Below are 15,353 nucleotides of genomic sequence, written 5' to 3' on the forward strand. Positions count from 1 at the left end.
CAACAATCTACTCATTCTGTTATTCAACAAATATTTACTGAGCACCTACTATGTGAAGTATGGTTCTCGAAAGTGGAGAGATGATGGTATGTAGAAGAGACACTCTCATGGAATCCATATTTTAGTGGGAAGAGACACACAACAAACAGACAAGAAATTTCAGGTGGAACAAGTGTTCTGAGGTAATAAAACAAGGAACTAAGATTGAGGATAGTAAGAGAAGGCCTCTCTGAGAAGAGACGTCTGTGACTGAACCTGCGTGACAGGGCAGAGCCTGGAATTAAAGGACTGAGAGAAGAATGTTCCATACAGAGGGAAAAACAAATCTAAATATTCCACAGCAGGAACATGCTGTGTTTAGCTGTGTAGCTGGAGCACAAAGAAGAGGGGGAGCAGGAAGGAGGAGTGAGGTGCTGGGCAGAGCCAAAGTCCCATCAGCCTTGTAAGTCATGCTGGAGAGATAAGACTTCATTCTAAGTCCATCAGTCTAGGTTTTAGAAACTATCAATGAAGAAGGACCACTTGTTCTCTTTTTTAGTTTCTAATTGATCATGGAGTGATACTTATGTAAGATCTGAAATCCAGTCATGTTCTTGGATGCTGTATCCATGTCAAAAGGCTACCAACATTTCCAATTGCACACAACCATTTTTGCATTTCTCTATCTTGGGCCAGCACCTGTGTGTAGACCACAAGTAGAGTAGCTCCAAACAAGGGCTGACACAAGTAGATTTACATCTTTGAAAGGTCACCATGGCAAAGAGATTCTGTACAGATAAAAAAGCTGATGCTCAGAGAGGTTCAGCAAGGGGCAGAGCCCCAGCAAACACCAGATCTGTGCCTCCATCCCCAACCCACACCCTGCCTCACAGCCCCTGTGGCCTGGAGCCCCCACCAGCACTCCCTGCCTCACATGACCCCCTTCCAGGTGCAGGCCGCAACCTAGTGTGGCCACTTTTCCTAAAAAGGCAGTGCTGGCTTTTCATAATTGAGTCTCCTCTTCAGCAAGTTATCTGGGCCACAGCAGGGTAATAATAGTTCTCCCTCAAGTTTTCAACTTATTTAGGTAAATACCAAGAAGCGTGATTGCTGGATCATATGGTAAGAATATGTTTAGTTTTGTGAGAAACTATCAAACTATATTCCAAAATGGCTGTGCCATTTTGCATTCCCACCAGCAAGGAATGAGAGTTCCTGTTACTCCCCATCCTCGCCAGCATTTGGTGTCATCAGTGTCCTGGATTTGGGCCATTCTAATAGGTATGTCTCATTGTTTTTACATCTAAAGACTACTTCATCCAACAACAGCATTTCCCTAATGAAATGTGATGTTGAGCATCCTTTCATGTGCTTATATAGCATCTGTATATCTTCTTTGGTGAGGTGTCTGTTTAGGTCTTTGGCCCATATTTTAATCAGGCTATCCATTTTCTTACTGTTGTTTTAATAATTCTTTGTATATCTTGGATAATAGTCCTCTATCAGTTATGTCTTTTGCAAATACTTTCTCCCAGTCTGTGGCTTGTCTTCTCATTCTTTTGACAATGTCTTTTGCAAAGCAAAAGTTTTTGATTTTAAAGAAGTCCAGCTTATTATTTCTTTCATAAATTATGCCTTTGATATTGTATCTAAAAAGTCATCACTACACCCAAGGTCATCTAGGATTTCGCCTGTGTTATCTTCTAGGAGTTTTATAGTTTTCTATTTTATATTTAGTTCTAAGATCTATTTTAAGTTGAATTTTATGAAAGGTGTAAAACAAGTAAAGTGTGTGTCTAGATTTTTTTGCATGTGGATATACAGTTGTTCCAGCACCATTTGTTGAAAAGACTATCGCTCTGCTTTATTATATTGCTTTTGATCCTTGTCAAAGATCAGTTAAGTACATCTGTGTTGGTCTTTACCTGGACTCTCTATTCTGTTCCAATGATCTATTTGTCTATTCTTTCACCAGTGCCACACTGCCTTGATTATTGTAGCTTTATAGCAAGTCTTGAAGTCAGGTAGCATTAGTTCTTCAACTTTGTTCTCATTCAATATTGGCTATTCTGGGCTTTTTGCTATTCCGTACAAACTTTAGAATCAGTTTGTCGATATCCACAGAATAACTCACTGGGATTTTGATAGGACTAGACTGAATCAATAGATCAGATTGGGAAGAATTTACATCTTGACAATATTGCCTTCCTATCCATAAACATGGAATATCTCCCCCTTTATTTATTTATTTTTTTTTTAGTTATTATCTGACTTCCTTCAACAGAGTTTTATAGTTTTTCTCATATAGATCTTATACAGATTTTGTTAGATTTATATATATATGTGAGTATTTTGTTTTGGGAATGCTAATGTAAACGGTATTGTTTTTAATTTCAAATCCATTTATTCATTGATGGTACGTAGGAAGCAAATTACTTTTATATATTACTTTGTATCCTGCAACCTTGCTATAATCACCTATAATTTCAGAAGGGATTTTTGGGGGGGTCAATTCTCTCAGATTTCTACATAGATGATTGTGTCATCTGCAAACAAAGCCAGTTTTATTTCTTTTTTCCCAATCTATATATTTCTTATTTCCTTTTCTTATTTCATCAGTCAGGACGTCCAGTACAATGTTGAAATGGAGTGGTGAGAGGAAACTGTGGCTCGTTGCCACTGCTCAGCATTATAAGAGTATCATACCACAAACTGCTAGCCTAGAAAAAGATCAAAATTCAAACTCTGAAGTACAGTTTCTACTACGTATTGTTTTATCATCATAAAGTCAAAAAATCATAAGTCAAACCATTCTAAATGGAGGACCATCTGTTTAGGCCTATTCATATTGTCTATTCTTGTGTGAGTTTTTGCTGACTGTGTCATTCAAGGAATTGATCAATTTCGCTTAGGTTATCAAATTTGTGGGCATAAAGTTGTTCATAGTATTCCTTTTAATGTTCACAGGATCTACAGTGATGTCTCTTCTTTCATTTCTAATACTAGTAATTTGTGTCTTCTTTTTTTTCTTAGTCTTGCTAGAAGCTTATTGATTGTATTGTTCGTTTCAAAGAACCAGCTTTTCCTTTTGTTGTTTTTCTCTATTGATTTGTTTTCAATTTAATGATTTTGCTCTAATTTTTATTATTTCTTTTCTTCTGCTTATACTAGATTTAATTTGTTCTTTTTCTAGTGTCTTAATGTGGAAGTTTAGGTCATTGGTTTTAGACCTTTCTTCTTTTATAATATATGTATTCGATGCTATAAATTGTCCTCTAACCACTACTTTTGCTGCATCTCACACATATTGATAAATTGTATTTCCGTTTTATTTACTCTTAGGTATTTTAAAATTTCTGTTGTGATCTTTCTTTGATGTGTTATTTAGAAGTGTGTTGTTTAATTGCCATGTATTTTTTGGGTTTTCTAGCTATCTTTCTATTATCGATGTCTAGTTTAATTCCGTTGTGGTGTGAGAACATATATTGTATGACTTCTATTATTTTAAATGTGTTAAGGTGTTTCATGGCCTAGAAAGTGGTCAGTCTTGGTAAAGATTCCACGTGAGCTTGGGAGGCATGTGTATTCAGCTGTTGTTGGATAAAGCAGTGTTTAGATGTCAGTTATATCCAGATGGTGGTGTTGAGTTCAACCATGTCCTTATTTTTAAGTCTGTTCATTTCTGATAGACGGCTGTTGAAGTCTCTAACTATAATAGTGGATTCATCTACTTTTCCTCGCAGTTCTAACAGTTTTTGTCTTACATATTTTTATGTTCTGTTGTTAGGCATATACATGTTAAGAATTGTTATGTCTTCCTGGATAACTGACCCCTTTATTATTATAGAATAGCCCTCTTTTTTTTCTTTAAATCTGAACATCAGTTTAACCTTTATTTGGCTTTATTGTTGTTGTAGTTGTTGTTTCAGAAAGAGAAAAACTCACATAGAGTCTAAAATCTGCTTCACCATTTGTAAACCCAAACCTTAAAATCACATAATCACAAACAGAAAGTTCAGAAATGTCCTTTACTGTCCATCAGTCTATCTATCTCAATAAGGCGCAGGCATAGCAATCATCCTTTGAATCACTGCTTTAACCTTTAAACTTCATGAATTCTGGCTAAGAAAAAGGCCAACATGACAAATTAGGTCTCACAAAAGACTGATTATACATGTATTTACTATTAAATTCTCTGTCTTTGTGTGTGTAGGGGGTAGAATTAAGTCAATAAATGTAATTAGTTTCTATTTTAATTATATCTTCCTATAAATATTTTTCCCCTAAACCTTTGGCACTGCAATATGTCTACTATTGTGAGTACTCATAGATAACATAAATGAATTAGCACACAGAAACAGGTACTAACAGAAAAAAAGCTAACCACGTTGTCAAATTAATGTAGCTTTAAAGTATTTGATAAAATTTTTCAAGTTCCTTTTTTAGGCAAGTTTTTCCTCAAGATATGCACTTATGATCATTCTCAGCTTGGAACTCTTTGAGGACTTTCGTCTAAGTCAATGTGTATCTTCTGCTGAAGCTCTGTCCTGAAAGAAAATAGTATCTTGTCCCAAATATTAGCAGTTTGAATCTGATGAATCAATTTGAAGGAAAATGACACTTCTGTTAAACTAGGCTTCTGCATTTCTTTTTGTTATAGCTACACTTATTCCCAGAATTTGAATTCCAATTAACTGAGCTTACATGAAGTACCAGGCACTCTGTTAGTTGATGGAGACAGAAACCCAGAAAGGCATGGCCCTTACACTCAACACCCTCAGGGTATACTGGGAAATACAGAACTAGAAGCAAATAATTGTAATACAATGCCCAGTAATACCTGAGATAATAGAGATATATTCCAAGCACTATATGTACCAAATAGAAGAAGTACAAATCTTCTTAGATGTGAGAAACGAGGGGCTTTCCTGAGGAGGGGATACTTACTTTCGGTCTTGAAATATAATTAGGAGCTCTTTAGACAAAGGGCAATATGAAGAGTAAAAACTAATATGAAGTTAAGAGGACTAGTACGACCAAATATATGGGGCAAAATAAAAAACTGAAAAACCTCACTGGCTTTTTCTATTGATTTACAGCTTAATCATATGAGGACAATGAATATTTAGAGACTATATGATATAAAAAGAACAATCAGAATAAGCTATTATGTCTTCCTGAATCTTATTTAAAACTTAATTAGGTCTTGTGAGAAGCTGGCAGTTCTGACTAGGTTGAAGGAAATAGATCTATCGCTGTTAACCCCCAGGGTTTAACAGTGTCAGACTTGTGTCTTAACTTCTCTGGGAGCTACCGCCACCATGGTTTCTGCAACCTCTTGCCTTTTTATTTCCCTCCAGGAGTTAAGAGTATTTTGCTCTGAGCTCCAGTACTGGAGCAGCTCCTCAAAGGGCACCAGGGATATAAAGGGTAGGAACTGAATTGTCTGGCTTTAGGGAGAAGTCTGGAGAGGCAGCTTTCTCCCAGACAAAGTGCTAGCAGAAGCCATTGTTCTTTTCTTGGGCACTCCCCACACTCAGCCTCTATAATGCCCTTCCTTATCCCTGATAATTTTCCTTGGTCTGAAGTCTGTTTGGAAATTAATATGGCTACTCACTTTCTTTTGACCAGTTTTATCATGGTATATCTTTCTCCATCCCTTTCTTTACTTTCAATCTGGCTGTGTTTTTATATTTAAAGTGTGTTTCTTATAAACAACATATATTTAGATGGGTTTTTTTTGATCCACACTAACAATCTCTGAACTTTAATTGATATATCTGTACCACTGATATTTAGTCATTACTGACATAGTCGGATTAATACCTACTGTATTTGTCACCATTTTCTATTTGTTGCCCTTGTTATCTGTTCTTATTTTTGTCTTCTACTCTTTTTCTACCTTTTGTAGTTTTAATTGAGCATTTTATATGATTCTTTTTTCTACTCTTTCTTGGTCTATCAAGAAGCATATACTTTTTAAAACTTTTTAGTGGTTACCCTAGAGTTTGCAATATACCTTTATAATTAATCCAAGTCCACTTTCAAATCACAGTGTACTGCTACACAAGTAGCACAAGTGTACTTGAAATACTATAACAATACTGTTATAATAACATAGTATTCCTAATTTCTTCTTCTCATCCCTTGTATCACTGAGGTCATTCACTTCACTATATAGAAGTTATAATCATCACATACATTGTGGATAATATTACTTTGAACGAACTGTTAGATCAATTAAAAATAAGAAAAATAAAAGTTTTTATTTTACCTTCTCTTATCTCTTCTCTAATATTCTTCTTGTCTTTATATAGATCTGACTTTCTGACCTGTTAGTATTTTCCTTCCCTCTGAAGAACTTCTTTTAATATTTCTTGCAAGGCAGGTCTACTGGCAACAGATTCCTTCAATTTGTTTGTCTGAAAAAACCTGTATTTCTCTTTCACTTTTGAGAATTAATTCCACAGGGTACAGAATTGTAGGTCAGTGGGTTTTTTACTTTCAACATTTTAAATATTTCACTCTACGTTTTTCTTGCTTGCATGGTTTCTAAGTAGAAATCAAATATAATTCTGATCTTTGTTATAGGTAAGGGTTTTTTTTTCCCCCTGGCATTTTTCAAAACTTTTCTTTATTTTTGATTTTTTTATAGTTTGAATATGATATGCCTAGGTATAGGAATTTTTTTTTTTTTTGTATGTATCCTACTTGAAAATTTTCAATCATTCCTGCTTTTGTAGTTGTTTTCCAGTCTTCTTTCTTTCTTCCTTTTCAGTTTTGGGAGTTCCTCTTGAGATATCCTCAAGCTCAGATTCCTCAACCATGTCCAATCTACTTAATGAACCCATCAAAGGCATTTTTCATTTGTTATAGTGCTTTTGATCTCTAGCATTTTTTGTTGATTCTTTCTTAGAATTTCTATCTCTCTGCTTACATTATCCAACTGTTCTTGTGAAATGTCTACTTTATGCATTAGAGCTCTTAGCATATTAATCATAGTTGTTTTAAACTCCTGGTCTGATAATTCCAGCCTTGCCACGTCTGGTTTGAATGCTTGATTTCTCTCTTCAAACTGTGTTTTTTACCGTTTGGTTTGCCTTGTAATTTTTTCTTAATGCCTATACATGCTGTATCACATAAAAGGAACTGCTGTAAATAGGCCTTTAATAATGTGATGGTGAGGCACGTGGGGAGGAAAAGTGTTCTATAGGCCTATGATTAGGTCTGTCTTTTTTTTTCCTCTCTCCTTTGGTTTTATATTGAAGTGTCTCTTTGTTTCTCAAAACAAATGTTTTACTGGATGACAGCTTGGATAAAAAGTGAAGTGGACTTATTCTATAAAATTAAAATTTAGATTTTTAAATTATTAGTAATTACGTGAATAATGAACATGTTTTTATTTCAAAATAAGAAAATTAAAAAAAATATTTTTGTGTGACATGAATTTTGTGTGACAGAAAATTAAAAAAAATATTTTTGTGTGACACAAGGGAATATTTGAGCTATGGATTGGGAGAGGTTTTGATTTTTGAAATAGGAAAAAAGATGAAGAAATCTAATAAACTATAATGTAGCTACATGAAAATGTACATTTCACAAGTCAAAACTACAGTGGCTTAGTTCAAACCTAAATCAAATATGTACTGCTTATGAGGACTTGGTCAAGTTTTCTTAACCTTATTTGTAAAACATGGGCATTCACCCTTTTGGGTTTTCATGAATATTAAATGAATTAATTAATATGACATGTTTAAAACAGTATATGGCTCACAGTAATTTCTCTTTAAGTATTAGCTCTTATTTTATTTTTATTGCTGAGGAACTTGTTCTGGCAAATATTTTTCCATGGCATAAACAGTTTGGCATTATATAGCATACCTCAGAGATACTGCAGGTTCAGTTCCAGAACACCACAATAAAGCAACTATTGTAATAAAACAAGTTGTAATCTTTTTACTGGTGGAGGGTTTTGCCTACAGTTTGTAAAAAATACAACATCTGTGACATGCAATAAAGCAAAAGGCAATAAAATGAGGTATAGCTGTACTCACAAACATCAATGGCCTTATGTCATAACGTATGTCAAAAATAGCAAGGGCTTTAGAGAAATAAAGATAAATATGCCATTACTCATTTCACTGTTAATTATTATTTTGGGCAATCTACTGATTGCTTAAGACTTTTTTTTTACCATCTATTTATTATGCACTATTTTTTTTTTATTTAGGTATAATTCACATATAACATTATATTAGTTTCAGGTGTACAACATAATGATTTGATATTTGTATATATTGAGAAATGATCATCACAATAAGTCTAGTTAACATACATCACCTTACATAGTTACAAATTTTTTTCTTGTGGTAAAAACTTAAGATCTGCTCTCTTAGCAACTTTAAAATATACAATACGGTATTATTAACTATAGTCGCCATGCGGTACATTACACCCCCAGGACTTACTTATTTTATAACTGGAAGTTTGTACCTTTTGACCCCCTTCACCCATTTTATGCCCCCCGCTCCCCCTTCTGGTAACAGCCAATCTGTTCTCTATATCTATGAACTTGGGATTTTTTGTTTGTCTGTCTTCTGTTTGTTTAGATTGCATATATAAATGATATCATATGGTATTTGTTATTCTCTGTCTGACATATTTCAAAGGCCTTTCAGTGCCTGTAGCCTGAAGTACAAACTCCTGATTACTAAAGGCCCTGCCTGTATTCAGCTCATCTCTAACCTCTCCCCCTTTATACTACCCCCGCTCCTCAAGGTACCCCCATGCCTCTTCGTGTTTGCACATGCTATTTCCAACATTCAGAACTCACTCTCCCTACTTCTTGCCTCTCATTTCCATAATACGATTCATTCCTTACTTTCCCCAAGAAGCCTTCCCTGGCTTCCTCCTCCTGTGTGACCACAGAGCCTGTGACATGGCGTGAAAACCAGCTATCTGACCACCACAATGTCATTAGCTCCTGAAAACAGAGATGGGGCATTTTTTAAGTGTTGTAGCAGGTGTTCGGTAAATGTTCTCTGAATGGATGAATTCATTATCACCTTACATTTAAAAATGACCTACATTTTTTTATTGGAGGTTAAATGAAGAGGCTTAATTTTGGGATAGAAAAAAATACATCGAATTGTTAACAGTGTTTCAAAGAGGTGGGTTTTGTTGCCTTTTTCCTTCATTTAATCAAGCATCCACCATCAATGGGCCTTGTCCTCTGGTAATGGCACCTCAATTTTTTCCTTTGAAGCTACCTCATCCTGTACAGGACTGCCAGCATGCCCATCGTCCTCTGGCCAGGGGTCAGGCAAGTGATCTGAGCTCAGCCTCTCTCCTGGGAACATGAATCCTGGGCAAAAAAATTTGCAGATGGAGAATGAATGGAGTTGCAGAGTGAGCACATACACTAAAGGAGACCATCTTTTGGCTCTGGCTCCGAACCTGCTGGTCAAAAGCCTGTTTTTTCAGATTTTCCTTTGATTCTCTGAGCAAACCAACATCGTTCTAATTCTAGCTTTGCTTTAAATTACTTGGATGCTGTTGATATTGCTAAAAAAGTCCTAACTGATACCCTCTTTGTAAGAATACAGTCACTGTATTCTGAATCCTCAACAGCGAGCAGGCACTGCTGGCAAGAGCAGCTAAGGGCATGGACTCCAGGACACACAGACCTGGACTCAGTGCCACTGCCTATGTGATCATTAGATGCAGATGAGCTGCCTCATTCCATTCAGCTTCTTTCTTTATCTGACAGATCATAAGAGTACACTGAATCTTGAACAACACAGGTTTGAACTGAGTAGTTCTACTTACATGAGAATTTTTCTCAATAAATACCTGTACTGTTTTGATCCATGGTTGGGAGCCCATGGATACGAAGGGCCAATTGTATGTATTGATCTATGCCATTTTATATAGGGAACTTGAGCATGTATGGATTTTGATATCCTCAGGGGATACGGGGTGGTCCTGGAACCAATCTCCCACAGGTACCAAGGGACAACTTAAGTTTTGGGGTAGTCAAAAATAATACACAGATTTTCGACTGCAGGGGTAGGGGAGTTGGTACCCCTAACCCCCACATTGTTCAAGGGTCACTCATATTTGTATTTCACAAGGAGCTGCTGTAAACCATAAAAATGAAAAAAGTATAGTGCCCGGAATATTAAAAGCATCAAATAAACGGCAAACATTATTGCTGAAAAATGTTTGATAACTCTGTTGAACAAATGACTCTATTTATCCAACGACAAATACTGAGTGCTTACAGAGTGCCAGGCCCTGTGCCAGGTGCTGGATCAGTTGTAAGCAAGATAGTCATAGTCCCTTCCCTCATGGATCTTGCAGTATATTAGAGGAGACAAACAGGTAACAAGATACAGACAAAGAAATAAACCTATTTCAAATGGTGGTAAGTGTTATACAGGAAACAAAGGTCTAAGAGATGGAACAACAAGGAGGAAGAATCTACTTTAGATATGGTCAGAAATTGTGGGATGCAGCTGAGCTGAGGCCTAATGGATGAGGAAGAACCAAGCAGAGGGCCCAGAACGTGTAAGCGCAAGAAGCAAGAATACTCAGGAAACAAAGGAATATGAAGCATCATGAAGGAAGAGGACAAGAACTTGAGATGGGTGAGAGAGGTGGCTAGGCAAGGCCTTGTAGGTTATGGAAAGGAAGGGGTGTGTTTGTGTGTGCGTGCGTGCGTGCGTGCGTGTGTGTGTGTGTGTGTGTGTGTGTGTTTAATTCTATTTTAAGTGCAGTGGGAAACCATTAAAATGTTTAAAAGTAGGAGACTGGCATGATCTGCTTATGAAGACCTCCTCTGGCTCCATGTAGAACTGAAATGAAGACAGTTTAGGAGGCTATCTTAGTTCTGAGAAGAAATACTGAGGTGACGGCATTGGAAAGACAGAGAAGTAGGCAGATGCCAGATATATTTTAGAAAGAGATCTATAGGAACTGTAACTTGCTGATGCGCTAGATGTGAGGGGTAATAAGAAGGGTGTTAGCAGGATGGCCCCCTGTTTCCAGCCTGAGAGGGGAGGGACAGATGTGGGACGGGGACATCAGTACCCAGGGACAGACATTTCAGGTTTGAGTTGTCAGAAAGAGAAGAGTCCTGGGCTGAGGCTGCACAGGTGATGGCAGCATAAAGATCATACTTCAGTCCACGGGAATAGATGAATGACAGCCAGCTTATCAATCTTACTCCAATAAGTACTGGATAATCACCCTGACCACCATGTATAACCTCAGTGAAAACAGTTACTCTAGCCTAGCAGTTCTCAAAACTAAGAGTGCACCCGGTAGGCTTATTTAAATACACCTGGCTACTCCCAGGGATTCTGATTCAGGTCTCGGGAGAGGCTAGAAAATACCCACTTCTATTAAAGTGCCCTGGGGATGCAGACCCTGCTGGTCTGAGGACCTGGGGATCGCTACTCTCCTAGAAATAGTAGACCTGGCCCTCAGTCCTAAATACACACTTACTGACTGTGGGTAAGTCATTAAGTCCCCTGAGTTTAACAAAACTCATGTTACAAGGGTGTTAAGGACTACCATGGAAGGGGGTGCTGTGACTACGCAATGAAATGATGGCTGCCAAGTGCCTTGCATAACAGCATGATAACTACTCAGTAAGCGAGAGTTCCAATTCCATTTAAAGCACACAGAAGACAATTAATGTTGGCTGACTGTGCACATTTTGTTTCTGATACAGAGTTGGAGAGAGGAAAGGTAATGTGAAGACACTCAAGAGAACTCATGCTGGAGGTCTGAGACGAGCCCCTTGAGCAGGGGGGTTCTGGGACAAGCTGCTTGAACTTCCCCAGCGGATGGGGCTGGCCCTGAATCCACCTCTGGTGTGAATGCCCACCTCCTGGGCAACAGAGCTGTCCTCTGCATTGTTCAACCACAGGTTCTCAATTTCCAGAAAAGTTTCATGTAATTCTAATTTTTTCAATAAACATGATAAAGTGAGTATGTAGCAAAACTCAACTATTTCACCTTTGTAAGGCTTTATATAAATAAATTCACGTACCCTAATATTTGGCTTTGGGTCGCCTCCAGCCCCTCCTTGTGTCATCTTTCACAAATGACACTTCACTGAAATGTGGATGGTCATCCTCCCCAAAGAACCTGGCATCATTACCAGGCTCCATTCAGAGAAGGTGACAGAATTTCGAACTGGTGCTAGAGGTCTTTGGGAAAGGAGACCCTGGCACAGAAACAGGAGGGATAGATGGGAGAAGAGGCAGCAGTGAGGCCATCCCAGCCGGTGGCAGCCACACTATGAGGGTCAGTGCCCTCCCTGCTGGGCATGCTGAGGGCCAGCACCCCTTACCTGGGACACATGGGGTAAAAGCAAGAAGAGGCAAAGTGCCAGGCCCACTCCGAGCAAGCTGCAAGTCTTACCTTCTCATAGGGACAGTACTTGTACATGTTGATAGGGCTCGTGCAGATGAAGACATCAGTGCTGCGAGAAGAGAAAGGAGAGTGAGCCTTTGAGTCATATCCCTGTTGTTGTCCTGCCCTCCCACTCTGCGGCACTGGACCTTTTCAGATCTGAGCCCATCACCTGGAATAGGTAAACCCACTGCTCTCCATATCAGAGATGTCTACTCTGTCCCACTGCCCTGGGCAACCATGTGGGACTCCACCCCCGGCGCATGCAACCAATTCAGGGGTAGGCATCTGACTTAAGGCTTTTATGCATGGCTAGGCCCAAAAGGTTAGCTGGGCTTATTAGATGCCCAGTCTGGGATCTGAAAGGGAAATACTATGAAGTATTTACAACAAGAGAGGCATTAAAAGGATGCTGAGCAAGTTATTGGGGGAGAATTGGGGCCTCATGCAATGCAACATATAGAAACGCTAAGGACAAGTCTTCAGGTAAAGCATCCAGCTAAACCTCCTGGCAGGGAGCACAGCAAGGAGGAGCCCAGGTCCGCCTGGCTCAATATCCTGACACTGGGAGTCTCTTCAAGGCTGATGTGGCTTCCTGAGGAGTGCCCCTTCCCCGCAGTCTGAGTTTCTGTGCCGAGTCAGTGTGGGAGCTGACCCATAAGGGCCTCCCAGGAGCCAGGTTCTCCCCCACAACCCCAAGGGTCCCCAGTCACTAACAACTGAGCCACCTAAGCCCAAAATCCTCATAAAGTAGGCATCTGCCCCTGCAACCAACAACAGTTGGCTCATCAAACCAAGCCTGCAAAGACTGGATTTTCCTGACTCTTTTTCTCTTTGGCAAATCAGTCCTCTGGGAGTCATACATAAGAATGCCATGTACCTGGGGAGAAAGCATGTGCCTTCTAGTTACCCTGAGTCTCATCTCTCTCAGCACTGCTTCTGACAACCTGGCTGTCCGCTCCCACTTGCTGGGTCATTCCCTTGGATATGCAGCCTCTCCTTCGGGTTCTCTCACTTCCTGCCTGCACTGAAACCTGGTCTCACATGAAGAGTACACCTCCCGTGTGCCTCAGAATGAAAGCTGTTTTGTCTTCATATCCCACGTGCTTCAGAGATGTGAAGTGATGAAAGTCTTCCTTGGTCTCCATTGCCACTTCCAGATCATTTCTCCTTCAAAATCCCTGACTCTGTGAAGCCCGTACCTACAGACACATCACTACTGCCCTTCCCGGCTGCTGTCACCTACCACTTGCCCAGTTACTGCCCTTCGTGTCTCCCCAATCTTACAGGATCACCATTGTCCCTCCGTCCCCACTCCTATCATCATCCTCAGTGACCGTAACATGGCACTGCACACCATGCACACATGCATGGACCCAACCCGTGGGGCTCTGAGGTCCTAACCTTGCTCTTCCACCCCATCTCCAACACCTCTCTCCCTGCTGTACCCTGCAGCTTATAATCACTTTTGCCAAAATCTCAATTTCATGTTTCTCCTCTGATCACCACTTACTAAACTTCCAGTAAACTTGTTCTAATATCTTCCACTCAATCCTTCAACCTCATCAAGACAGACAACCCACTGCGGCCCTCAACCAGTTGCCCAGCCTCGTCACCCAGCCTCTCTTGGGTTTCTGACCCTCTGTGGTTCCCCATCTACACTCCATGCTTAGTGATGTCACCCAGGCCTAGGGCTTTAAACACTGTCTATATACTGGTGCCCCCCAACTTTGCTTTCATGATCCAGCTCTCTCCTGTGTAAGAAAACCCACCCACTTTTCCCCTCACAGCTTTCTATCCTGCGTGTCTCCTTTACTCTCACACTATTACCATACTCACGACACTTCTAACTCCAGATGTGTGGGCGTTTTCTCCACACCAACTAATGCTCTGAGATAGCAGCTGGCTGTGCTACGAATTTGACTCAATTATGACATTATCTACCTGGAGATTGTGTCAGATACCACAGGTTAAGGGCTCAGTCCCACATGAACTTCCTACTCTTGGGATTTTATGGAGGCTTCCTCACATAAGAATGATCAATTACCCCACTCCATTTCAAGGCCCTCTCCCCTCTCTGGAGAAGTAGAGGGTGGGGGCTGAAAATTCCAAGCTTCTAATCATGGCTTGGTCTTTCTGGTGACCAGTTCCCACCTAAGAGCCAACCCAGAGTCATCTCATTAGAACAAAAGATGCTCCTTGTCCTCTTATCACTTAGGAAATCACAAGGGTTTTAGAAGCTCTGTGCCAGGAACCAGGGGCAGAGACCAACGGATATATTTTCTATTTTCTCACATCTTCCCTGAATGCCAGGCTTACATCCTCAGGGGCCTATTAAATGTCTCCACTTGGACATCACACTGGCATTGCAGACTCGGCATTTCCAAAATGGAACAGATAATTGTCCTTACTTCCCCAAACCTGTCCTCCCCAGTAAATGGTACTATATATATAATTGTTCTAGCAAAAAAAAAAAAAAAATCACCCTTTTTCCTAACTTTCCTCCACCCCCAATATCCATCACCAGTTCCTGTGGGTTGCCCCTCAAAAGCATGTTTCAATCCATCAACTGCTGTCTATGTTCATCATCCAGTCCAAAACACAGCCACCTCTCACTGCAAAATTCCAACTCTGGTTCTCCGACTTCCAATTCTGACCCCACTGAGCCATTCTCCACCCAGCATCTAGACTGATTATTTTGAAATAGCTTTACTGAGCTATAACTGACATGCATTAAACTACACATATTAAAAGGACATAGTACGTTAAGGTTTGACATTTGGGAAACACAGACCACCACAATCAAGATAATAACACATCCACAAACCCCAAAAGTTTCCTGGTATCCCTCTGTTATCTCTTCCTATCCCTACCCCACCTCCTGGGCCCCAGGCCACCATCTGTCGCCATAAATCAGACTGTATTTTCTAGAATTTTATATAAATGAAACC

General features: G+C 39.6%; 1 protein-coding gene across 1 annotated transcript in view; it reads right to left on the reverse strand.

Moving 5' to 3' along the window:
- The window catches only part of NT5M (5',3'-nucleotidase, mitochondrial), a 35,583-nt gene that overhangs the window by 5,625 nt on the left and 14,605 nt on the right, over window positions 1-15,353 (reverse strand). The window contains exon 3 of the mRNA XM_011359104.2: window positions 12,412-12,472. Within this exon, the coding sequence (XP_011357406.1) occupies window positions 12,412-12,472 (61 nt within the window). The remainder of the gene's footprint in view (window positions 1-12,411; window positions 12,473-15,353) is intronic.

The sequence above is a fragment of the Pteropus vampyrus genome, unplaced genomic scaffold, assembly GCF_000151845.1.
Source record: "Pteropus vampyrus isolate Shadow unplaced genomic scaffold, Pvam_2.0 Scaffold44, whole genome shotgun sequence".
In the NCBI taxonomy this organism is placed as follows: domain Eukaryota; kingdom Metazoa; phylum Chordata; class Mammalia; order Chiroptera; family Pteropodidae; genus Pteropus; species Pteropus vampyrus.